Source organism: Rhamphochromis longiceps, linkage group LG16 (genome assembly GCF_057381845.1).
Source record: "Rhamphochromis longiceps isolate RC_006_pf linkage group LG16, R_longiceps_female_GT1.1, whole genome shotgun sequence".
Taxonomy (NCBI): Eukaryota; Metazoa; Chordata; class Actinopteri; order Cichliformes; family Cichlidae; genus Rhamphochromis; species Rhamphochromis longiceps.
In genome coordinates this window covers 32393244-32419084 of record NC_140572.1, presented here as the reverse complement: position 1 = coordinate 32419084, position 25841 = coordinate 32393244, and the positions used below count along the sequence as shown (strand labels likewise).

Below are 25841 nucleotides of genomic sequence, written 5' to 3'. Positions count from 1 at the left end.
ATATTTACTGCTATGCCGAAATAGTCTCAGATGTTTTACGTGATGAAAGAACAGTTGAACAAGGCGTCTTTTAACTAGATACATTCAAGAGTGTTTGACAGCTGTCGAGTGATGAAAAGAGTGGAAGTTTGAAGGTAGGAAAAGATAAGTGCTGTTTTAAAAGAGATGTTAAATTAATGCATTGCATCAGCAGCCTGATGATCACAAATAACATACTTTGTTCTACCTAAGGCATGAGAGCCACAGGTTGTCATCGTTCAGTAACTCAATATCAGAAAGGTCCTTTTCTTTAGTCCTAGGCAACAGATAAACTTCTCATCACCACTAGTTTGGCACCTGCCCTCTTCTTGGTTCATGTACCCACACCACAAATGTCCCCCTCAGCTTTAAACATCAAAACCTGGCAGAGTTCAGAGGCTGAAAACCACTGGACAGACTGCTGGCAAGCTGTGAAACAGATGGTTTCCCGCCTGACTGCTGAGCTCTGCCCACAGCCAGGCCAGTAACACCTGTTACACACACATGCACACATACATGTGTCTGGGTATCTTTGCTCAGACTGGATGAATGGATGGAAGGGATAACTGGCAACTAAACTTAACTGTAAACTAAAATAACTTGATGTAATTCAGTCATCTTGCATTGCGTTTAAAAGCCTGAGAAAGTTGTCCGCATGCAATTAATTGCATTAACTTATGAGCACCTTACAGACTCCTTGTTTGTCAAAAACAATGAAATTTAAGTGTAAACTTAACTTCCAGTATGCCACATATGGATGCTTAAACAGGAACACTCAACATCAGAATTGAATCCAGTTAACTTTGCTAATAATGCTGTTATGGACCATAAGTTAACCCAAATTACAACATTTTCCCAATCCTAGTGTTTGGATCTAAACTTTATCAAGTACATTTGGTGCATAAGTAAAAGCTTTAGAAAGCAAGGGGTGGAAATGCAGCAAAATATGAACACCAGTCCCCTGTCCAACGGATTTCCAGACAGTTCTGTGTGCTTATACGAACTTTGTGAGCATCGACTATTGTCGTGGCTAACATCCCCTTCTGCTTTCATCTCAAGCATCAGCATATTTGACAGGTTTCTAAAAACCAGTTAGTCAGCCACTCTCTGGGGTTCACTTCTCTTCCTTACAACTTCTTATTAAGCAATTTAATCTAAAAGCTGGATCTTGGTTGGAGCTGACCTGCATCTGAGCTACAACTAATATCTCCACCTCTGTCTACACCTGCCATAAAACCCACACCTGTTTTTGTTTTTCACAGACTCACTATATGTGCAACATCAGACAGCCACCTTCATTCAAGAAGAGGTTGTGATAGCTGCAAATCAGCCCAGACACACTTTGGTGTTGGTGTCCTGCTGCTGATTAGAATAAAAACATTTGGATTTTGTTCTCGCCCATCAGGGGGCTCACTGCTTTTGCAAAGGAAATGGGCGATATGGCTGACATACTAATGTGCTCACAGCAGTGTGGTTGGTTATTTCTGGGCTCATCCTCAAGTATAATTTCATCAAAACATTAAAACAACAAACAGCTTTTTTTATTTTATTTTTTTTATTTTTACACACACGCACACACACTCACTCTTCAGCCCCCTGGAGAAAAAGCTGCTGTTTGACTCTATATTATTATGTATCCAGGAACAGCATTAAAAATAGTGTGTAAAGAAATTATTTATTTAAACTGAAAACACTCTTTTCTTTTATGTGTTATTTAAAAATTAGAAACATGGGGTCAAACAGTTATAGCATAATCCTCAGATCAACACAAGGGTGGAATTGTCCTAATTATACAGCAGGGATGCTGGAGTAGCAGCGTTTGTGGTGCCAGTGGTGTTGCACAAATCTCTAACACATCAAATCTCACTGTTAACAAGAAAAAGCCGGAACCGCGGCTGCTCCCTCCTCTCTGCACGAGGTCTCACCAGGCCGTGACCTCACTTCAAAAAGTTCTCCTCTGATTCACTCTGCCAGCTGTTCCCCTAATTATTATCTCCCAACTCCAAAAACACAACAGCTCTGTAAAGTCCAACGTCAACACTGCTGAGCAAATCCAACCAGAAGCCGACAAGAAGCCTTTCATCATCTGCTGACAAAATCCACTTTCTCCTGTTCACCTTTTACCTCGACAAAGAAAATATTTGTTCTTTTTCCTCCGTGCTGCAAAGATGAAGTGAAATTTTAAGAAGTATCACCTGAAAATCTGATGTTTGTTGTTTTTCAAAGATGTATTTCAACTCAAGGTATCTGTAGATGCATTCTGACTGACAAACAGCTTAAGATGGAAGAGTGTAATTACGCGACACCACTACAGGTCATTGTGTTGAGGTGGTGACCCATAGGCAGGTTCACCAATCCTACTGTAAAAAATACTTCAACATAAGAATAAATAAATACACATATAAATTAAATATGTATGTTTAACTGGCCAAAAATTTAATTTAAGATATCCTTTCCTGGAACTTTAAAACGTGGTTTCTGTGCCTGGAGCTACCAAAACTGCATTAAAACCGTTTTAGGAGACAGCATGCTGTTCATTGACGGAGTTACTGCAGAGAAACCAATGATTTTGACTCAAGAGGGAAGGCGCATTTTTTTCTCTCTTTTTTTAACATTTCCAACTGGAAACATTTGATTTCTATAGCGCCAAATGACAACAACGGTTGCCTCAAGGTACTTTATATTGTAAGGTAAAGACCCTACTATAATACAAAGAAAACAGAAAACCCTAACAATCATATGACCCCCATGTGAGGAAACATCTTGGCAACAGTGGGAAGGAAAAACTCCCTTATAACAGGAAGTAATCTCCAGCAGTAAACCACCTTGAGATTTAAAAGTTTTTAAAAAACAGTCTAATTAAATATCAATGATATTGAAAGTTAATGTACATAATTTTACATCTGTTAGATGTTCAAATTAATTTTTTTGTCTAATAGTTTTTTATTTGTAAATAAATTCACAAAGTCATTACTAGACAACAGACAACAGCACTCTGACTTTTTGTCAGCCTGGCATCAGTGCTGAAGAGAAACCTAGGGTTGTTCTTATTTCCAATCAAGTGATACCAGGTCTAAAAATTCACCTGAAACTCAACAAATTTAATACAGCAACGATCAAGATGGAGGTGCAGTGGTTAGCATTATTGCCTCACAGCAAGAAGGTCCTTGAGATCTTTGCGTGATCTCCCTGAATCTGCTGAGGTTTTCTCTGGGTTCCATGGCTTCCTCCCACAGTCCAAACACATGCAGTTAATGGGGTTAGGTGAACTGGTGATTCTGAAGTTCCTAAAGGTGTGAATATGGGTGGAAATGGTTGTTTGTCTCTGTTTTAGCCTGTGACAGACTGATATGTGTGTATAACTGGCCTATGGTAGCAGTGATAGGCTTCAGTCCCCCTACAACCTTGAATTGGATAAAATTGTTTGCATTTAATGATAGAGTTAATTCTGGCAGGTCACAAAGAATAGATTAATCCAGTGTATCTCAGTGCTTGCTTTCTTACCACACATCCATTTGGTTTTTCTATTTAAGATGTCTTGTACTTCCCACCATTCCTCTACATCTGCTACTCAGCAACCTTCACATCACACCTTCACATCTCCTCCTTTTTGTACTTTTTCTGTCTTAATCATTTTCATATTTGAGGTCTTGCTGCTGCTGTCTCTGCCTCCACATATGCACATAGAAGGATGAGAAGGTCTCACACAACAATAACTATAAGAATCCTGACCGCTTTAAAGCAAAAAGAACACTCCGGAGGCAGCCACAAAATAGGGATGGGGATGAACTCTGCATTTCAGGTAATTTAGGCATCAGACTTTGACTAGAGAAAAGAACATGTGGAGAAAAAAAGAATGGTGAATTGAAAGAGGGATTTTTTCACTTTTCATATTGAGCCTAAAGCTAAAGGTGCCCTGAAATTCCTGGTAAGTTTAGTGTCTGAGTTCATCAGTTTATTATATTTACATTTAATTATTATATATAATATATAATTATATTTTTGCTCCAACATCATAGACTGCAAGCTACGATGAATTCCTTTGTAATTCATGGATTCAGCATTTATCTGTTTTTACAAGTCACACTCACTTCAGCCTACACAGATTTTATGGTCTTCTCACATCTGTGTGTACTTATGTACGTCTTGTTCAAACTGAAAGATCTGGATCTATCTGAAATGGTTCTTCTTTTTTTTTTCTTGTGTGCTCCTCTTGACATATATTGATTTTTCACTGGGATTTTTTTGAAAGAAATTCACACTTATGACACAATTTCTCAGTTTTGAAAGGTGCAATGCATATTTTGAAAATGCTTTTTGAAAGTTTCATAAATCCCCTCTCAAAATTTGATTTGGTTCACTGCACTGATGCAACAACACTGTACAGGTCTTCAGGGGTTTTCAACCCAACCTGACACCTGAATCAGACTGGATCTCAGGTCAGCTCCCTGTTTTTAAATGTAGAAAATGTTCAAGAAATGGTTTTCGTTTTGCTGCCACAGATCTGCCAGGCACCAGTTTACCTGTGTGGATCCAAATAGACCATATAATCTTCTTTCATGTATAATGAGGACTTCATTTATAATTTATCAATGTTAAAAGATGATTATTCCATCTGGTGTTGAAGGTCTGGCAGTTTCGTCTTTGAAATATATAAATGAATTCTTTTAGTTTCCATGATTTCATATTAGCTCATTATGTAAGCATCTGTTCTGGTCTACTGCATGAAGGATTAAGTCCAATTATCCTTGAATATCGGGTCTGGCTGTGCTTTGGTCTCACTCAGATCAGGTTTCTCTTTTTTTGAAAATTAATGTATTCATATCAGGTTTCAGTAGGTTTTCCATGTGTCCCTTCTGGATCAGGTTCAAACATTCATTCATACATAATCTTGTGTATGAAAAATTAACATGAACATAGTAAGTACTGGAAACATTGTATTCATTTCCAGCTTCAAATCAACTCTACTACAGCAGCTTAGCATGATTCATGGCTCAATATAATTCATATCTATCTTACTGTATCCTGGAACTCTGAAGGCCCTTCTCCAAAAGCCCACCTTCTTCTGATTGCTCCATCTTTTGCCAAGCAGAACATAGTTTCTTTCATCAGTAAGAGGAGGACGCAGTAACCACAAGCACTATTTTTCTCTCTTGATTTGAAATGGAAACTTCTCAGTTCCAGCCATGTGTGCTTGAGCCCAAATCTGGTTTGTATGAGAATGGACATCATAAACTGCTTATGAGGTTCTTACTGGGGAACATAATGGTGGATTTAGACTTTCAAATACAATACTTTTCAAATTTAAATATCTTCAGTTAAGAAATCCCAAAGGCAATATAGCGAGTAAAATGTTCTTGTGATCATGTTAAGTGTTAAGTGACTGTGCTGCATCTCCCTGTAATGTTGCTTATGAGTGGTTTAATAGAAAATAGCTGCAAGTGGTATGAAATAAAAAAGAAAAGAAAAACATGTGACTGATATGATGGTAGTTATAGCTTGTTTATTGGACTTACCTTTATAGATGTAACAGCCCATTCTCTTAGCATTATCCAAACCGCTACTCCAGCTTTATTCTGGCCATCTTTGCACCCTGTTTGTGCAGTTATTCTGAATCACCCATCTAAATGAATAGGGCGTCGGCCATAACTTTTATTTCAGTGGTCAGGAGAACACACGTATCACCGCTTCTTTATTGCCTCAGTTCATTTTACTGGCTTGATTAACTTGAACGATCTGACCTTAAGGTAAATTTGCTGGGAAGAGTGTGGCTTTGTGTCAACATACTTCAATGCGGCAGAACAGAAACTGCTAAAGCATTTGCTTTTATAGATGTATGCACACTTACTGATAATCAGTTAATCAAAAGCCCCTGATTAGTATCACCTGTCTGCTACTAACTTGTACTTGTACTTAGTTTTTCCCAGGAGTACATAGTGTTCTGTTAATAACCTTGTGTTTTAATATTTACGTTTCTTATGTTTAATATGAGTAGAATTGGAAAATAAATGTGTGACAGAAAATAAAAGAAAAGCAGAACATGTTCACTATAAGAAAGTGACATTTACATGTCTGAGAATGCTGCCATTCCTGTTCTACAGCATGTTATATTTAACATAGGGATTAACTGCAAAGTTTGCTTTCAGTTGATGATTTCCGAAAAATAACACAAAGTCAGATCCATGTTTCCAAACATTTCTTCCAAAAAAACAAAAACGGGACAGCCAGATAAGACGAAAGCATGTGGTACAACCATATGGAGACAGCACAAAAGATGAAAATAATAAAGCAAACAAAAACAAACAACACCTGTGGGATATGAACACCTACAGTCTGCCTTATGGAGAGTTTTCATACAGCATCAAAAAAGAATTTACCGCCATATGGGTTCCACTTTAGACACTTTAGATCTGTAAATCTAAAGATTTTCTGCATCCTAATCACCAAACCGTTACATGACATCCCACCTGCCATTCTCCACTCCAACAAAAACGTACTTTCTTTAATATTGCAGATGATCATTACCACTAAAAAGATTTGTATAATTTTCTGTGCAGCGATGGTGTTTTCCCTCATTATGTTACTCTCACACCGCACCTCAAGATTCACTTTCATGATATATCTATGGCTTTTAATTTGACTGCACAGCGGGCTGTAAAGCCTATTTGGCCCTGAGATAATCTCTCAGACTGACTTTAATTCATCTTACAGACACATAAATACATTTACAGGAATAATGGAAGATTATTATTGGAAAAAAAAAAACTGTGAAACTTTTTGTTTTAATGAAGTCTCTAAATGGTATTTTCTCTTGCACTGCATTCTCATTTCTAGCACACATTTAAACTCAGAAGAAACTGAGAATGAGTGAACTCAATCTTTCTGATTGTGTTTTCAAAAGAGAAACATTTAATTTCTGAAACCATTAATCACCAAGAACACTGAGCTCTTTTTGGAAAATGTGACCTCCAAGAAAACCTCTCTGGCTCAGGGAAGATCTTTTACTCATTTCACTCTTTCATCCTTAAGTTTTTCAGCATGTTTTTGCTTTTTCTGCAATAACAAAGGAGGTAAGTGACGGAAGGGAACGGTAAGTGACGGAAGTGATGTTGTAGGTGACGTCAGACGCCGGAGATTTTGGCGGAGAAAAAGCAAATGGTAGCATAGAGTTTAACAAAGGTTTTCCAAGCTTCAGTATTACCAAATATACTAATCAATTGTCATATAACTAACAACATCTGTTTTATCATCTCTAACACCCTGGAGGACAACGGGGAGAGTTTAGACGCTCTCCAAGATTACATCGACCGCTGTTTTCAAGATTTAGTAATGCATAAGGCCCAGAGTGCATCTTCCCCGGCCAAAATCGAGACGCCGTCATCGAAGAGAAGTCGCCAGGCAGACTCCCCCGGTACAACATCGCCTGCCGGCAAAGACATCGCAGAAATCCTGGAGTCAATCGACAAGCGATTGTCCAGTTTCGATGCGAGGCTGTCCCTGGTGGAGATTTTACACCGGGAATTTAAATCTCTGAGAGAATCCCTGGAATTCAGCCAGCAGCAGGTGGAAACGCTTGCCGCTGAAAATGCCACGCTACGGGAGTCGGTTAAATCTCTCACCGATAACGTGACCCAGCTAAACATTGAAAATAAAAAAATAAAAGAGTCCGTTATCGATCTACAAGCCCGTAGCATGAGAGATAATCTTGTGTTTTCTGGTATTCCAGAAACTGCCGGAGAGGACGCAGAGGCAACGGTGAAAAACTTCATTAAAATCCACCTGAAGCTGCCGGAGGACACCGTAAAGAACATCGACTTCGATAGAGTACATCGCTTGGGGGGCGTGCGGTCGCGGACCGGGAGACCACGGCCTATTGTGGCCAAATTCAGTCAATTCAAACAGAAGGAACAGGTGAAGAGTCGCGGCAGAGAGCTGAAAGGAACGGACTTCAGCGTGAACGACCAGTTCCCCAAAGAGATCCTGGAACGACGCAAGGTCCTGTTCCCAGTTCGACGTAGCTTCATCCAGAAAGGCTCCCGTGCTGTCATCGCCGTGGACCGGCTCTACGTGGACGGACAGCTTTACCGCGACCTCGGCACCACACCGTGGTTATATTAACTGCACTCCAGATAAGAACCCGCTACACTCTTTTCTTATTCATTCACACTCTCTCCTTTAACATGAGTTTAAGCTAGTAATATCAATATGATGTCATAGCAGATATAACACCGTCACCCTCCGTCATTGCTTTAATTGGAATGTTTCCGTTTCGTTTCTTTTTTTTTGTTGTCGCTCACAGTTCATGTGGTTTCTTTCTTTCTCTTGTCTTTCACTGCTGTGGTCACCTACTTCCCCACTCACCTACAAACAACACCCTCTATTTCTCCATATTTTCACAACACGATCACGCAAACACATCAGCTCAACGGCAGCACATTCACAACAGCCTCACAGCACGCACAGACTTGCAGGACACATAAGCAAGCCACGCTTGTTCATATTAGTGAATATTCACACACATAGTCAGACTTATGGAGTCTCTCACCACACTTCTTTTTCTCTTTCTATTTACAAACAAGGGATGTTTCCACATTCTCTCCACCTGTCTAAACGAAACACCCAGCATACATCATTAGACATACACGCACAATTAAGGGCATGCTGAGGTTTGTCACATGGAATGTAAATGGAGCTGGCACCAGAGGAAAGAGGTTAAAAATATTTAACCAGCTTAAAAAACTACAGGCAGATGTTGTTTTATTACAAGAAACTCACAAACCTGTCACAGGTTTAAATGAACTTAAAACACCTGAGTTTCCTAACGTGTTTGCAGCCGGTTATAATTCTAGACAACGGGGAGTAGCAATTTTAATACATAAAAATGTTAATTTTACAGTACTCGATACAGTTATAGATCCAGAGGGTAGATTTCTAATTATTAAACTATCAATATTGAACAAAAAACTATGTATTGTTAGTATATATGGTCCAAATGTTGATGAACCCTCATTCTTCCACGGTTTTTTTAGTGCACTCTCTGAACACCTTGATTGCACACTCATTCTTGGCGGTGACCTCAACCTTGGACTAAATGAAGAAATGGATAGGCTCAACACAACAGGAACTCAGCGTAATTGGCAGTCCACAAATATAATCAAACAGTATATGAACGACTTTGGTCTTTGCGATGCATGGCGCTCTCTTCACCCCACCAGTAAGGAATATACTTTTTTCTCGCATGTTCATCACTCTTACTCTCGTCTGGATTATTTTTTGGTCAGCAGCTCACTGCTGTGTGACATTTCAGACACTGAGATTCATCCTATAGCTGTCAGCGATCATGCTCCTGTATCTTTAACACTAATGCACAAGAATAATACTACGCCAAGTAAAAACTGGAGATTTAATATATCACTACTTAAAGATGAAGACTTTATTAAATACTTTAAAAAGGAATGGACTTCATATTTAGACTTTAATGACACTCCCGGAATATCTGCTTCTGTTCTATGGGAAGCAGGGAAAGCTGTGATGAGAGGTAAAATAATTTCTTTCTCATCACACAAAAAGAAAGAAGAAAACAAAAATATTCAGGAATTAGAAAAAAACATCAAATCACTAGAAGAAGCCTACGCGTCCCACCAAGATCAGGAAACATTGAACAAAATATGCAAAACAAAACTAGAATTAAATGAAACTATTAATAAAAAAACACAATTCCTTATACAAAGACTTCGCTTGCAGAATTTTGAACACAGTAACAAATCAGGTCGATTTCTAGCTAACCAGCTAAAAATAAATAAAGAAAAAATAACTATATGTGCTGCTAAAGATTTATCAGGGAACACAATATATGATCCTGGAAGAATAAACAACATTTTTAGGGATTTCTATGAAACTTTATACTCACCACAAATAAACCCATCTAAAAATGAAATTGATCTGTTTCTTGACAACGTAACTCTTCCAAAATTACTAGACAGTCAAGCAATGGAACTGGATTCGCCACTGACGCCAAGTGAACTCCAGGAAGCCCTGATAAGTATGCCCAATAATAAGGCTCCAGGTCCAGACGGCTTCCCTGCAGAATTCTACAAAGAATTCTGGACAATTTTGGCACCAGTATTCCACAGCATGTTGCAGGAAATCGAGGAAAAGGGCAGACTACCACCAAATATGAATTCTGCCAACATTAGTCTCCTGCTAAAACCAGGCAAAGACCCTTTATTTCCCTCAAGCTATCGTCCAATTTCTCTTTTAAATGTAGACCTTAAAATAATCTGCAAAGCTCTCTCAAAGAGATTAGAGAAAATGACCCCCCTCTTAATTCATCCTGACCAAACTGGTTTCATAAAAGGTCGGCACTCCTCAACAAACACTCGTAGATTACTTAATTTAATAGACTACTCATACGATAAAAACATCGAAACCATAATATTATCTCTAGATGCAGAAAAAGCATTTGACAGAGTTAATTGGAAATTTTTATTCGCAACTTTACACAAATTTGGTTTTGGAAACTCTTTCATAAACTGGATAAGAATATTATACAATTCCCCAACGGCTCGTATCAGAACAAATGACCAGACATCCTCCAGCTTCTGTCTCCTGAGGGGCACCAGACAGGGATGCCCACTCTCCCCTTCACTTTTTGCAATTTTTATCGAACCTCTAGCAGCAGCATTTAGACAGGCTACAACAATTAAGGGCATAAAATGTAAGAACATAGAACATAAAATCAGTCTCTATGCGGATGATGTGTTGCTTTTTCTGCAAAACACACAAACCAACCTCTCTGAGGTAATTACTTTAATAAACTGGTTTTCAAGAGTTTCAGATTATTCAATTAACTGGCCAAAATCTACAGTTCTCCCCATTAACTGCTCCTTCCATAATTCTTCCTCTGCCCCACTGCAATCCGGAAATATTAAATATTTAGGTATTAATGTCTCTCCTAAGCTTTCAGACTTAACTAAACTAAACCACATCCCACTTCTAAAGAAAGTAGAAGGCGATCTGACTAGATGGAAATCTTTACCCATATCACTCATGGGAAGGGTCGCCACTATAAAAATGATGATCTTGCCAAAAATAAATTACTTATTTTTGATGATCCCTAACAAACCATCACAAGATTGGTTCAGATCTCTGGATTCATATATTTCCAAATTCCTTTGGAAAGATAAACCCCCGCGTATTAGCTTAAAAACGCTACAAAGAACCAAGGATAGAGGAGGATTAGATCTGCCTAATTTTCACCAATACTTCTTAGCCAACAGGCTTCAGTTCATCTCAGAATGGTTAAAACATACCTTCTTAGTTGAGCCCTGGCTAGATGTTGAACAGGCACTATGCAAGGATCTAGAGATTTCAGACCTACCATTTATTAGCTCAAACATCAAAAGACATGAATGCTTTAAAAGTATCAACATCAGCTTTTCTCTAACAGCATGGTGGGAGTTTCTAAAAATAACGGAGTCTTCATTAATCCCATGCAAACGTACACCTATCTGGAATAACCCTGACATATTACAAAACAATAATATGATTAATTTCCCAGAATGGAGTTGTAAAGGAATTAAATACTTAGAACATATATTAGAGGGAACAGAATTTATTCCATTTGACAGACTAGTTGAACAATATGGGATCAACAAGACAAGGTTTTTAGAATATCAACAAATTAAATCCATAGTAAAAAAGAAATTTAACCTCAGTCAAGTTGAATTACAAACACCACTAAGTGCGGCACATTTTCTTACTCTTAAATCCCCCAAATTATTATCTAAAATATACAGAACACTTTCTAAATTAGATGAATCAATATCCCTTCCTACTGCAAAGTGGGAAGCAGATTTATCAGTCAACCTAGACCAAAACTTCTGGTCTCAGATTTGCTTAAAAACTTTTAAATTAATTAAAAATCCCAGTCTGCAATTAATACAATACAAAATACTTCATAGAGTGCACTATACAGGTCATCGGATGTTCAAGATGGGCTTTACATCTTCCAACAACTGCTCACACTGTCAAGGCAATACACCAGACAATTACATCCACGCTCTTTGGTTCTGTCCACCAGTGCAAAAGTTTTGGCGCGAGATATGTGAAGACTTATCAAAGTGTCTGAAATGTAACATTCCAACTTCCCCCTTAGTGTGTCTACTGGGCAGCTTAGATAATGTCACTTCAGAAAAGAATATAGCCCATATGATCTTCACTGCCCTATGCATAGCCAAGAAAACAGTCCTCATGAACTGGAAAAATAAAAATAATCTTAATTCTAACCAATATAGAAATTATCTATTAGATTACATTAGTCTTGACACAGCCTCTGCCACCACATTAGATCAATTGCTCTGGGCCCCTTTTATCAGCTCCATCACCTAGTGGGGGTGGGGGGTCATAGTTTGGTCCCGCCTTCACTGTTGTGATTGGTGAGGGGGTAGGGACAGGCTTAGGGCGTCGGGGGGTTCCCCGGAGGCATCTTCCTTGGGGGGCTCAACCCGGGGTAGCGGTCACGTCCGGTTGGGGGCTCTGTTGGCTCTCAGGTGACTGTTTCCTCGCGGCTGCGTGCAGCGGGGCTAGGGGAGGGTCTGTGCTGACGGACGTGGGTTACTGACCTGGCAACCTGGCTGCCCCTGGGTGGGTCCGGGATGGGCGTGAGGTTCTGGGGGCGCTCCGTCTCTGGGCTGGGGCCCGGGCCGGGCCTCGGGGGCTCGGGTCCTGGTTGGTGTGTTGCCGGGGTTGTGGGCGGGTGGGTGCATGGGGGCCCGGCCCTGGAGCAGGGTGCCGCCGGTGCGTCGAGCCGCCTGGGGGGCTCTTCAACTGGTGGGGGGGATGGTCACATCTTGCAGGAGCTTTCTTCTCTTCAGGAACTCTCTGCAGGAGGGGGAGATACAGGAGAGGTGGAGGAAGATCTCAGCCTGGGCGTTTACCGTCTTATGTAGTCTGGAAGATGTGTGGATGGTGGGGTGGGTGCAGTTTTCTCTGTGGTGGGGTTGGGTGGACTGTCCAGGGCTCTGTGGAGCCGGAGGGCGCTACTGCACTGGGCCCCGGTCTGATGGGCCTGGGCCCCCCTTCCCTGGCGGGTCGCGAAGGATGGGAGTGCCTACTGGGGTCAGCGGGGGAGCTGGCCCCAGGGAGGGGTTACCTGCCCCTCCCTTCCTTCCCTCCCCATCTCCAGCTGCCTCCCTCTTCCCGCTCCTCCACAACCACCCACACATGCAGGGCCTTGGAGTGGGGGTATGTCACCAGGGTGCAGAGGAGGCTACCCCCCCCCCCCCCCCCCCGTCCCCTTCTGGCTGCCTCTGCCTCAATTTTATCCCACAACTTAGACATTCACATTATTCACACTCTCATTACACATACATATAGGATCTTGGGGGTGGGCACAATCACGGAGTCCAAATTACCATCAGGGTGTATACCTCACCCCTGACGTCGTTGCCCACCTCTCAATTTTAAATACACTTAGTCATTGAGGGCTAGCAGGAGGGACTATGCGCTTACCTGCTGCTCCTTGGCAGGTAGCTCCATGCCCTCCTGGGTTTTAATTGCACCTTAGAACACATATGCATCAACACTACAATGAGCGGGTGGAGGGAGGTTTGGAGTCTTCTCCCACCCCCATTCTCTGCGGCCTGCTGGAGCGGGAGGGCTAGTAGGAGGAGTTGGCCGTCCGACTGCGGTCTGGGGTGTGGGGCCTCCCTGCTGCTGCGGAGTCGGGGTGGTCTGCCTCTCCCCACCGCAGGGAAAAGGGTAACACCACCTGGGTCTGGGTGCAATTCCCCCCTCCAGGGGCAAGGGTACCTAGACCCGGTTTGTAGAGTACGCTTGGGGAGTGTGATTGTGTGTACAGCGTCTCTTTATGTCTGTCTCCACGTTGGTTGAGTGTGGAGTGAGTGCATATGAGAGCATGAGGGTGGGAATGGATGTTTGTGTCTGTGTGTGCCTGTATGTCTGTGTCTATATGTCAGGTTGGGTATCAGACGCCACCTCTCTGGGGACACCTCAGGCCCTCCAAGGTTTGGAGGCCTATCTCCACCCACCACCACTTCCCCTGCCGGTGGCGGACTCCCTCAGGTGTCGGTGTGTTGGTGGTTCTTTGTGTCTGGGGGTGGGCGTCCGGGTACACACCGGCTCACTCCTTGGCGGCCGCTTGTTGGGGCCTGGGGCCTGGGGCTCGCTCGGGCCCCTTTGGAGGTGGGGTGCCCCCGGCCTCTCGGCCTGGGGCTCGGTCACTCAGGCACAGCTGGGGGCCGGCGGAGCTCACGGGCGCGTCACTGCAACTCCCCCTGACTTCTGCTCCGCGGCTGCTGGGCGAGCCCTCATCTGGGACTCTCCTCAGCTCTTACTGGAACAGTGGCGCGGCTGCCCCTCTGTTGGTCTTCCATGGTCTCTTGTGTTCTGGGGGCCTCTGGATGTCTGGAGTTTTGATCTCCTCCATACCCGCTTCACACCCTGGAGGACGGGGCTGTGGCCCCCCCACACTCCCTAGCAGATCATTACATGGAGAAACCTTTGGAATGCAAGCATGCTGATCCACACAGGTATGCACACATGGGTATTCACAGACGCGGACTAAAGCTTTCTTGGCTGCTGCCTCAAAGCACACTGTGCGCTGTCTATCTTGCGTGCTGCACAATATCGTTTATTATTTAGTAAATATTGATATCTATGGCTAGCTAGTTTATTGTGATGGTGCTTTGTTTTCTCTATTATTATGTTGCTCTTTGTTGTTTGCTGTCTCCTCTGTTTGTTTTTTTTGTTTGTTTTTTTTTTGTTTTTTCTCCATACAGGTGACCCAGGAGTTCTTTTTTTTTTTTCTCTCTCTTCCCCCCCCTTCTCACCGTCTCTTCTCCCCTTTGGTTTTCTTTCTTTCTCTCCCCCTCTTTCTCTCATTCATTCCCCCTGTCCTATTTATTAAAAAAAAAAAAAAAAACAAAAAAAAAAAACGATTTCTGTTAAGAGCTGCTCATGAGATATTCAAGTTTGAGGTCATAACACATCATTAAACACTCTATAGGTCCCATGAGTGCGAGTTTAATTAATTTTCTTTACAGGGACAAATAAAGTTTCTCAGGAGAAAACACTCTTATGCAAATGAGTGTCAGACATGTCTCAACCACAAAACAAATTAGGGACACATCTATCACATGCTGTATTCCTCAGCAGTGTTGGGTAAGTTACTTTAAAATAGTAACTTAGTTACATTACTAGTTACTTCTCTCAAAAGTAACTCAGTTACTTCAAGTTACTCGTTACTTTCAAAGTAACTAGTTACTAGGGAAAGTAACTTTGGTTTTACTCAGAATTCTCTTGTTAATGTGTTGCTTCCATAACTTTGCCAATCTTCTAGCTTGCTTACTTGCCACAAGTGCACTGTGCCACCTACCAATAGAAAGAAAAAGATAATGTGCATATTTCCACGAGAGAAATCCCACGCCTGGACCGTCATTGACTGCTGCCATGATTCTAGCCTACGTCACAGTGTCATCTGCGCCTTTTACATCCAACACAAAAACTGCAGTCGTGGTGCTTTCGATTGTACTCAGAACTCGGAAATTCTGCCTTCCGAATAGGAAGATGTAGGCAACACCAGACTGCAGATGAGCTGCATACAGAGCTGGACTGGGACAAAAAAATCATCCCGGGCATTTTGACTAGAGACTGGCCCACCATTATAGGAAAAATCATAAAGCCTTTGAATGAAAATAAACACTGTTGTGACAGTGATGTACACTGTCTGATGGTATATATGCATCAATCTATCAATCGTTTGTTGTAAGACTCAGATAATTATTTTTTAAAAGCTAGACATTTTAAATGAGAATAAGAAAGAAAAGTATTTCTTTGTGCCCCCCTTTCCCTGTTAATGCCCTACATGCCCCCCTGGCAACACTTTGCTAGACCCGCCCCTGCACAGTTACCAGCTGTCAGCTACTTAGAAAAGGATCCTGGGGTTATTTGTCTCTCAGAAACAGTTCATAACTTCCCTTCAACTCATTCATGTCACCTAAAAGGTAAACCTGTTTCTCCATCACCTGTTCAGCTCTGATGATCCAGTAAGGACATCTCCTGGTTTCATCTTCATGTTTCCCTCTCACCACATAACCAAACCATATCATGACCAGCAGTTTTTTTTGCAGCTGTGGCTCCAGCAAACATCAGCTGATACTAGAAATTAATATTAAATAAATTCTAACAACAGCTGATCAAGCTTAAACGTGCTGCTGTTGTTTAGCGCGACATCCGCTGGTTTCCTCTTTCGGCGCAAAGTGGGCGATAAACACACAAGAGAGAAAAGACGATCAGCTGATCACTGATCAGTTTTCATGATTGAAGTAGAAACGGGAGAGGGAGGGGAGAGAATGAGAGAAGAAGAGGCAGCTGTGCAACGTAAAGACACAGAATAACTCCAGCTTTGTGCCTTTTTCATTGTAGCTGAATTACGGGACAAACTGTTCCTTTTCACCTCAATAAGAAACGCGTAATATTTTCTCTGAATACCAGACGGGACGGTTGGCAACTCTAATAACTTATGAACAAAATAAAGTTAAACATCATTAACTTCATAGCACCCACCCAGCTGTATAGAAACTCCGTCATGCTAGCTAGCACGCAGTACGGAAAAAGTCAGAATAACGAAAATAAACTCCACCTAAACTTGGTTCATATCTGACCCAGAGAGACTGCAGGTCATAACTTCTTACCTGAAGTTCAGTTCACACTTGGACCGGCGGCCGCCTCGGGTCTCTTTTCCTTCTGCGTCCCTTTTCCTTCATCCACCTGCTGGCCTCCACCACTTGCTAATGTTACTGAATCTGTGGAAGCTCCGCGATAGCCACCACACGAAGTAACGAGTAACGACCCTATCTAAATCCCAGTAACGAGTAACGCGTTCCTGATTTTGGCATAATAACTAGTTACCGTGCTCGTTACCACAATAATAACGTAGTTACTGTAACGCGTTACTTAATAACGCGTTAGTCCCAACACTGTTCCTCAGCGAGGCTGGGGACTGAGAGGTGTACTCGGAGGGGAGAATATATTGAGATCAGCTGGCATAGCTCTGTAATTTATAGACTCACTGACTCAAGAGCCAATGCAATCATTCTTATGAGACTGATTCCAGCAATCTATCACGCGCAGAGCGAGCCGGTCCCCAGCAGTTTTTAAAGACTGTTTATGTGATATATCTTCTGAACAGGGGAACGCCTCGCAGGTTCAATAACCTGCTGGCTGAGTTGTCGAGCATCCATGGTACTGAGTTACTGAGATGAGAGCCGTCGGTGCCGTTTGCTGGCGGAGTGACTGCAAACAATGCTCCAGGCAGAAATGCAAGCTCAGAAGGAAATTCTGTGCATGCTGTTGTGTATATTTAATGTGAAATGTAACTGAAAGTGAGATGTTTTGGAATTTGATATTTTGTTTATCCAAGAAACATTTTTGTTTTTGTTTCTAGTCTCTGTGAATATTCTGAATCATTTGGTAATTGTCTAGCTTTCAAAGCACAAACACATTATGCAATACAGAGCAACCAGCAGTAATCGAGCCAGCATCACTTGAACTGTTGAATAAATGGAACATCTGCTGGGATTTGGCTTTTCACATGGAAGGCAGACACTATGAAAGATAGACAAGTTTCACATTAAACAGTTCAATGACTTCTCTGAAGTAGACCCCCCCTCCCCAACTTAAGCCAGAGTTTGATTACTGCTCAGCGTCTCAACAATGTCCTCATTACTTATCTTTAAAATCGGACTGGCTTTCACTTCAGCTGCAGCAAAAGAACTTGTCAAAGTACTTTATCTGAAATGGGGCTCTGTGTGAGCTGGATCAAAGCACGTCAGTGTTTAAACTCCCAATATATCTCCAGTGGGGAAATGAAAACTATTTTGAGAACAGACAGTATTCATGGTTGACATGACAGACTATGCTGAACGTTTTTTTCCTCCACTTGGCTGGTGTAACGTGGAGCAAGTGATTTAATATCACTGGGGTTGCGTTCCAAATAATGATTTTCACAATGAGACTCATCATTGCAATTTGCAGTCGATAAAAACTGGTAAGCCGCAATGAAATTAACTCTCTAAAGAGACAGCCCAGTCAAATATGGACCCGAAGATATGACAGTGCTGTGCAAACATCTGGAGCCACCCCTCTTTTTTTTTTTTTTTTTACTTTCAAGGAGCCAGACTTTGATGCAATATTTAAAGTGGCCTTGTGCAATATTTTTCCAGACTTCCCAGGTCTTTCAAAGGTTTTCTTTGGACAGTGGTTGCTTTTACACATATTTTCTATCCAGTCCTTGTATCTTGTTTTTAGTTTGTTTGTTAGTAAAGCCACTTAACACTGACCTGTGAATGATTCAAGTACAAAAAGAGAACATAGTTTAAAAGACATAAATATACTGAAGGTATATAGCAACAATAGCTTGATGAAGGATGGCACAAAAGGCAGCAAACAGTCAAAGAAAAGCTTTGGATGTCCTTCAAGAAGCTTGGATTCCTGAAGACTGCTTAAAGAAATTACAAGACAGCTGTCTAAGAGAGCTCAGGCTGTGTTAAAGAATAAAGGTGGTCATACGAAATATTGACTTTCAAGCTCCTATCAACTTTTAAACTTTGCGTTTCCACTGACGCGTATACATTTCAATAAACTGTTGCAGCAATATTTTATTTTCATGCAAAAAATAAAGAAATAAGACGTGGCTCAGTCTGTATTGCTGCACAGTACTATCTTCTTTTTTTTTTATCTGAGATTGAAATTTATTTCTGAATGTCTTTGGTCAGTGACAGATGTGCGGTTCTAAAACAGCTGAGCTTCAGAATCAGCTCATACTTGTGATGTGGCTTGGGCTTTGTTTGCAAACCTAAAGCCAAACACCACAAGCCAAAAGAAGGTGAATCAGATCCAAGTTCACTGTGCGCACCAGAAACAATCTGACATTAGCACCAGTGCTGGAAACAGACTGCAGATGACCTTGAAACTGTTCAAATCTCAATCAGGTATTGCTTAGTTTTTTATGGGAGTACTTTAGAACTTAATAATCACAGCGCATGACACAATATGTGTGACAGAAATCAGTGTGTAGGTTCAGAATATCAGACATTTACAGGTTTTTGTCTATTTTTCATAAAGAGTTTCATGCATTGTGGCTCAGAAACTCTATTCAGTCATCTTTCTCTCTAGGCTGATGTTTTCATCCAGCAGACTCTTATTTACTGTAGACACTGTTTGTGCACACAGCTTAAAGACTCGTGTCACTTTAATTTTAAGTTCCAGGCTTTTTGTCACTCAAGAAGCATAAGTGATGTGACTATAAATGGCTTGAAGGTAGTGGGTGTCAGATACAGCTGCACACTCACACTCAGATCTACTTTATCTTGTCATCATGAAACAGTATCCTAAAATTGGGATTTCAGAGAAAGAGACTCAGTCCTTTGGCACTTACTTAAAACTGTCACTCTTGCCCAAACTTTCTGTCGAGATCCCTGCTGAGTGAAGTTAGTTCAAGTCCACGGTGTAACAGCACAGCCGGAGAAATATAGCGCCTTCTTTTTTACGACCTTGTACACTGATGCATGCAGCAGGAGTGGAGCACTGACACAGCTCCCTGCCTCTCTGACAATCCCGGTTTATAACTGCAGCCTGCATGTGGGTGGACCTGACACTTCCAAAGATCGCTGATGGCACGAGCTTTAGCCAGCCATGTTAAACTTGGTGAGACCACAGGATCTAAGGCCCACGAAAAATCTGCTGCCTCATTCCTAATTGGATTTTTTTTTATCTTGGCTCGTGGCATAAGGACACAGCCATGTTACAAAGAGGGCACATTTAAGAGGATGATAAAAAGCCGTTAAGACCTCTGTGCCACTCGACGGGGGTCAGACATGGGAGAGATTAGATGGCGAGGTTTGCGCAACACAGATGAGTTCTGGAGTACTTAATCCTGTCTATGATCCCTGCTTGTTTCACTGATTATAGAGACAGGTTCATTGAGAGGTGAAAGCAAAGAGCATCAAGCTGATCTGGAGCAGATGCCTCGGGGTGTCTGACATCCGGGCTGTTGTTCACCACTGTTATAATGTGCAGCGGTTTTAAACAATAAAGAGCGTAAATGCTGCCTCAGCTCAGAATCTCCCAAAGAAACAAAGAAAGGGAAAGTGTGAAAAGAGAAAAGCATTGCTCGGTGACGTTCAGAAAGCAGATTCTCCCGCAAACCATCAGGGCATTCGTACACAGCAGCTCTCCATGCAACAGAAGATATGGGTGAATCTTCTCATCTTCTCGTGCGAACTTTGTAGCCATTGAGTCATCCTAGTTAGAACAACTAACGTTATAACACACACTAACAGAATCTAAACAGCCCACATTTACTAGCTATGCCTGAGGACTGTATATAACAGATGTACAAAGCAAAGGTTACCATGATTTCACTCACTACTCTGCAGGCTCTACATTTTGAAGCCTCATTATTAGCCCTTGGCTTCCACCATTTTGTTTTGTTAGAGCCAAACTGCATGATAATTAGAGAATAAGATGGAGTGATGGGTTATCTACAGACTGTAGCAAGCTTAGTTAGCAAGCTGCATCCATAAAGTGTATATATACAATGTAAAGATGCATATGGCTGCCAATTATTGCTGAGTGACAGACCACAAGTGACACAACAAAACCTCTGATGGTGTGAAGCAGGTCATAATCTTTATCGAATTAAAAAAAAATCCTGTGTGTTCTTCTCATGCTCCATTTTTTTGTTTTTTTTTAATCTGGGGTGTTTGGGGATTTTTTTCTTTTCTCCCATTCCTGGTGAACTCCACTGTTTCCCCCTTCCCGGTTCCAGCCTACTTGTCAACCAATTAGCATTCAACTGATGCAAAACATCACCCACGTTGAGTACCATGTAGTTTGGAGGACTGCATGTAAGCATGTTTCCAGTGGTTGAAAACCCCTGTCCGTAGACTCTCTGTAGGCAAATACTTCCAAAAATGGACACACTCATGGTAGCATAAATTAAACATTCAATCTTTCCTTTTCTTCTTTTCAGACTGTATTTCAATATGAACAAATTAAAGTGAGCTGAACGCCTGCCCACTCTGTTTACTTTGCACTGGCTGCAAACACCAGATGACTTTCTGATTACATTCATCAATCCTGATTGGTTTAAATCAGTGAGTGACTCCTAAATGACCCTCCCCATCCTAGTGACAGCTTGTAGATACTTCAAGTCAAATGGAAAAGATGGGTGGCTCCAGTCTGACTGGCTGCATGAGTGAATAAAATGCATGATATAAGTGGAGGTATGTTATGACACTCTAGTATCAAACCTCTTAATGTGAAATGTTGTATTGTCAGTTAAAACTAAGCTAAAAATGTTTAAATCCAACCCCAGAAAACAACCCCACAAGTGTTTTGTACAAGGTCTAAAAAGCCCAGAATTGTGTTTACCGTTTGCAGCAGTGTCACCACTTTCAGAAGACTAAATCGATAATATACCCTGCTTCTCCAATATACTTACTTGTAATCAAATATTCTGATTTTCTTGAGGGCCCTCTACTTTTATTTTGGTCTGCGCCACTCCAAGAAATCCTGAAAATGCCTCGTGCATCCACGCCAACTAGCATTACTGTGTTGTTAGGAATTGTGTCCAGCCTCTTGTGTCCAACCCAGCATGACCTGACAGCAACAGTGCATATGCTGAGAAAAATAAACTGGTGTATGTGCTGTACTCCACTTGTGCCCAGTGTGCCAGATAGGGGTGATCTCAATTTCAGTTAGACTATGTTATGTAATTCTGAGTCATGTCAGACTGCAGTGGATGTGTGGTGATTAGACTGTGCGATTGGACATAGCAGGAAAAGTGCAAATCTAATTAATCACACAGATGAAGGCTCGGTTTAGTGAAGTCCCAGCACTCCAGGATCTGGGTGGAGACTGAATCAGCAAGCACAATAGTACAGCATCCCACTGTGATCATTAAAACACCTGTGCTTCTTTGGTTTTGGCGTGTCAAAGGTATATCAAAGTGCTACCACCTCGACCCATCTATCTGTGCCACTGTGGTGTTTGGAAAATTCACTTTTGATCCCTTTTTGTTTGCCATCTCATGCCGGTCAGTGTATTGTGCATTATTTCTTGCAAACTCGTTATTTGGATTGTAGACAATTATCCAGCAGCGTTTGTATTCACAGACCAACATATTTCTTTCACTTGCAGCTTCTTATATTGTTTTAATGTAGTTCAGCAAAGAAAACTGGCTATTGGGTGTTATGCTTTCTAGCGTGCACATGTGGAACATGAACACACACACACACACCTCCTGTTGTGGTATAAGACCAAGTCCAGTGACCATGTGCCGGTCTGCAGCCCGCAGCATGAACTGGCCTTTCTAACCACGCTTCTCATATCAGATACACTGCTTCACTGGGTTCATCGCTGAGCTTTGGTAAAGTAGTGACATTTTCAGTTATATGCACCAGGTTTCCCTCATTTGACTCATAGCATGGAGAAAACTTCACAATCTTCCAAGATCTCTGCACTGAATCTGAGCGTAATAACTGACAGAAAGCATAAGCAAATCTGCAGACAAACAGGACTCAAGTGAACCAGTTTCCTTTATTGGTACTTATTGTAAATTCATGTTTTAAAATTCTTTAAAAACTAAACACCAATAACAGAAGGTAAATAGAAGACTGTTTTGACTTTATTTTAAAAAAAAATATCTGTGTGTTGTGTTTAAGAGACACCAACTGAAGTTGACCTAGAGCCTGGCTGTACTTTCTCACAATAGTAGTATAGACCACTAGATGGTGTACTGAGTCATTCTAACCTTTATTTATCAAGGAAAATTAACAGTTATATTTTGACAGCATTTACCTGGGAAAAGGCAAAGCTTCTTGAGAGAATGGGAATAAAGCTAAAAGAAGAATTTTCTAGTAACTGGTGTTACATGTAACTACAGCCCAGGCCTACAGTAGTTCAACTTCTGTTGATACCTCTTCAAAACAATAAAGACTGAAGTATTTTTGTATCTGAGCGTTGATTAGCATTGATCAATTAATTTACAAAAAATTTGAATTTACAGTAAGTACCTTTAAACCATGTTTAAACTCAGGTTGCCAGTATGTGAAGAAGCAATTTGAAAAATTGCTTTTTCACCAACCAACCACATAATTAAAAGTCTTGTCGAAGATAACATTTCAAATTAAAAGAACTAGAGTACTGTATTTGAATTTTGAGCAGTCCTGAACTCAGCTGGGTGCATCCCATTATGCCCTTCCTCCAAAAGGTAGAAAAAAACGTGACAGCAGCCTCATTTTGAACACAGCACAGTGGCTTTTATGAGCATCCTGCACTGAGCTCCATCAGCAGCACAAAGCCACATGACACACGAAGAGTTGGCTTCAGCTCAACAGTCCCGGAGAAGGAAACGGCACCAGGTGCACACAGTATATGATGGCTGCCTGAGACTGGTGAAATACCTCAAGAATTCAATTAAAATAATTTTTTTTTCCACAAAACGTTTCATTCAAAAGTTGAAGTTGGGTAATTCCAAACACTCGGCCTTGTATTCCTAAATTGCTCGCCTTTGGGAGAGTAGGAAGGAGGATCGATAAATTTGCCCCAAGCTAAATTTCTCTGGTGGGACTTGGAGGTTGAAAAGTGATGCAGAACCCGCGGCAAAATCGATACCGAGCTGTTGAGTCACACACAAACGCAGGCGCGTGCGCGCGCACACATGCGTGCTGCATGAGAAGCAACCCCTCACACACACCGACACACACACATTTCACACTCCTTCAACCCAGATTTAGGTGCGCTATACGAAGACAATGCGGATGCCACCGAGCGAAGACGTTTCTCGATCGTGACTGGAAAAGAAAACGCCGCTATCCCTTCTCTCGCTCTTTCTCTCTCTCTCTTTCTTTCTTTCTGTCTTGATTTCACGTTTACGAGCTGGCACTTCTTACTCCCCCCCTTCCAGAAGGTTTAAAATCAATTTGTTTGTCCCGACAACAGGTCGGGATTCGGGATGATCTCCCGGGACCGTGCACAGGTAAAGTTAAGCACCTTCAAAGGCACAAATGTTCACATTTTTTCCTCACCAACCACCTTAAAGTCCGAAGGGATATCCTCTAATTTACTGTCAGCACATACAGACAAAATAAGAACAAGAAGCACCACGTGATATGAATGAAATCTCGCCACTGCGCCAATGTGTGACTCTTCATCCAAGGCATTCAAACTGGACGTCTCTCGTTCAAACCTAGCCACTGGAGTCCTGTTATCTTTCTTTCTTTTATATCTGAATGTCTCATAAAGGAACATTATTTAATAACTCGATGTTGCTGTAACGGGGATGCTCACGCGTATATCCCCTAACCATCTCCAAAGTGCTGTGCGTCAATGCGCATCCCCGCTCGCCAAACCCGCACTGAAGTTTGGAGCTGTCACGGAGCTCCTGCCGACAAACAGTTCGATAAATCACCAATAAGTTCACCGCGGCGAATAAGAATAATCCATACAACTCACCTTGATGGCCTTTGTAGACTGGCATTTCACTTGATGCGATACGGTGGCGGTTTGGTTCATCTTGGGACACAGACACAAACTGTCCTCCTATCCAAGTGAGACAAAACAGCCGAGAAAAGAATCAAAGCAAGCCCTCCTGCAGGTGCAACTCTACAGCCAGGGATGCTCACTGTTTTCGCTCTTTGTTTGCCGTGCGGTGGAAGCGCGCAACCGCATTTGAAGGCACTGTATGTGCCTCGCGCAGCGCGGTATGTAGGTAGGTATGTGCACAAATGACCGGTGGTGGCTGGTGACCAGGGGCGGCTGCAGAAAAATCTGAAAGGGGTGGCGAAGGTGAAAACCTCGGATGTATCACAACATCATTATTACAGAATAATTTACTTCTGTTGGAGGTTTGCCAAACTGACTTTTTTTTTTAAATCAACAATGTGGCTAAAAACACCACAAAGCAGGCAAGTAATACCCATATACATGCACTGTGCAAATGCACTTAAAATGCCACCATGTAACTGTTTGACAGTGTGTCTGACTGGCAATATTTTATATATTATGTGTTACTCCCAAAAATTAATATTAGTCCATACAGCTCCTTCATCTTTTGGGCTATAAGGCTACTATTTTTCAGCACACATTTTCACAAAGACAGTATTCAGCATGATCTCAGTGAGCAGCTGCACAGCATCTTCTCTGGTGTCATGTAGACAGTCAATAACCATAAGACATAGAAGGAAAAGGAGGAAGAGGTCTGATATGTTTTCTCTTTTATAGTACCTCTGAAATCATCCTACAACAAAGATACGCAAAAGTATGCAAAAAGGTTCTGAGAAGGAGCAGAATTCTTGCTGAAACACATTATCTTAACCCTGTGAAACAATGCAAAATAATTTTTTGAAACTGGGTGTTTGTTAAACTTTTAAAAAAGTCATTTTATTTTGTTTTTATCAGTTTTTTTACATCAGGGAATTTATATTAATTGTTCAATTTGTTGCTTAAAGGTAGGTTTATTGTGCAATTTGACACTGATGATGTAAAGGTCTCAAAAACTCACAAAAATCAAATATCATACACAGGATTAAATGTCTCCTGTAAACTGCAACTGAGCATCAAAAAATTATGTTATTTTATCTTAAGCTCAGTTTCACTCTACAGCTACAGTTGATTCTTTACAAATGCACCCTGGACGCCTTTAATTTGCCATTAAGTGGGCACAGCAGGCTAAACATAGCAGCTTTATTATATTTTGCCCCAGAGTCAAATAAACCAGCCAGCATCAGAATGCAACA

The 25841-nt window shown here is 41.5% G+C and overlaps 1 protein-coding gene across 1 annotated transcript in view; it reads right to left on the bottom strand.

Moving 5' to 3' along the window:
• Nucleotides 1-24667, bottom strand: part of dpp10 (dipeptidyl-peptidase 10 (non-functional)) — a 269654-nt gene extending 244987 nt beyond the window's left edge. The window contains exon 1 of the mRNA XM_085383846.1: nt 24559-24667. Coding sequence (XP_085239972.1) covers nt 24559-24618 — 60 coding nt within the window. The 5' untranslated portion in view covers nt 24619-24667. The remainder of the gene's footprint in view (nt 1-24558) is intronic.
• Between the last annotated feature and the right edge of the window lie 1174 nt (nt 24668-25841).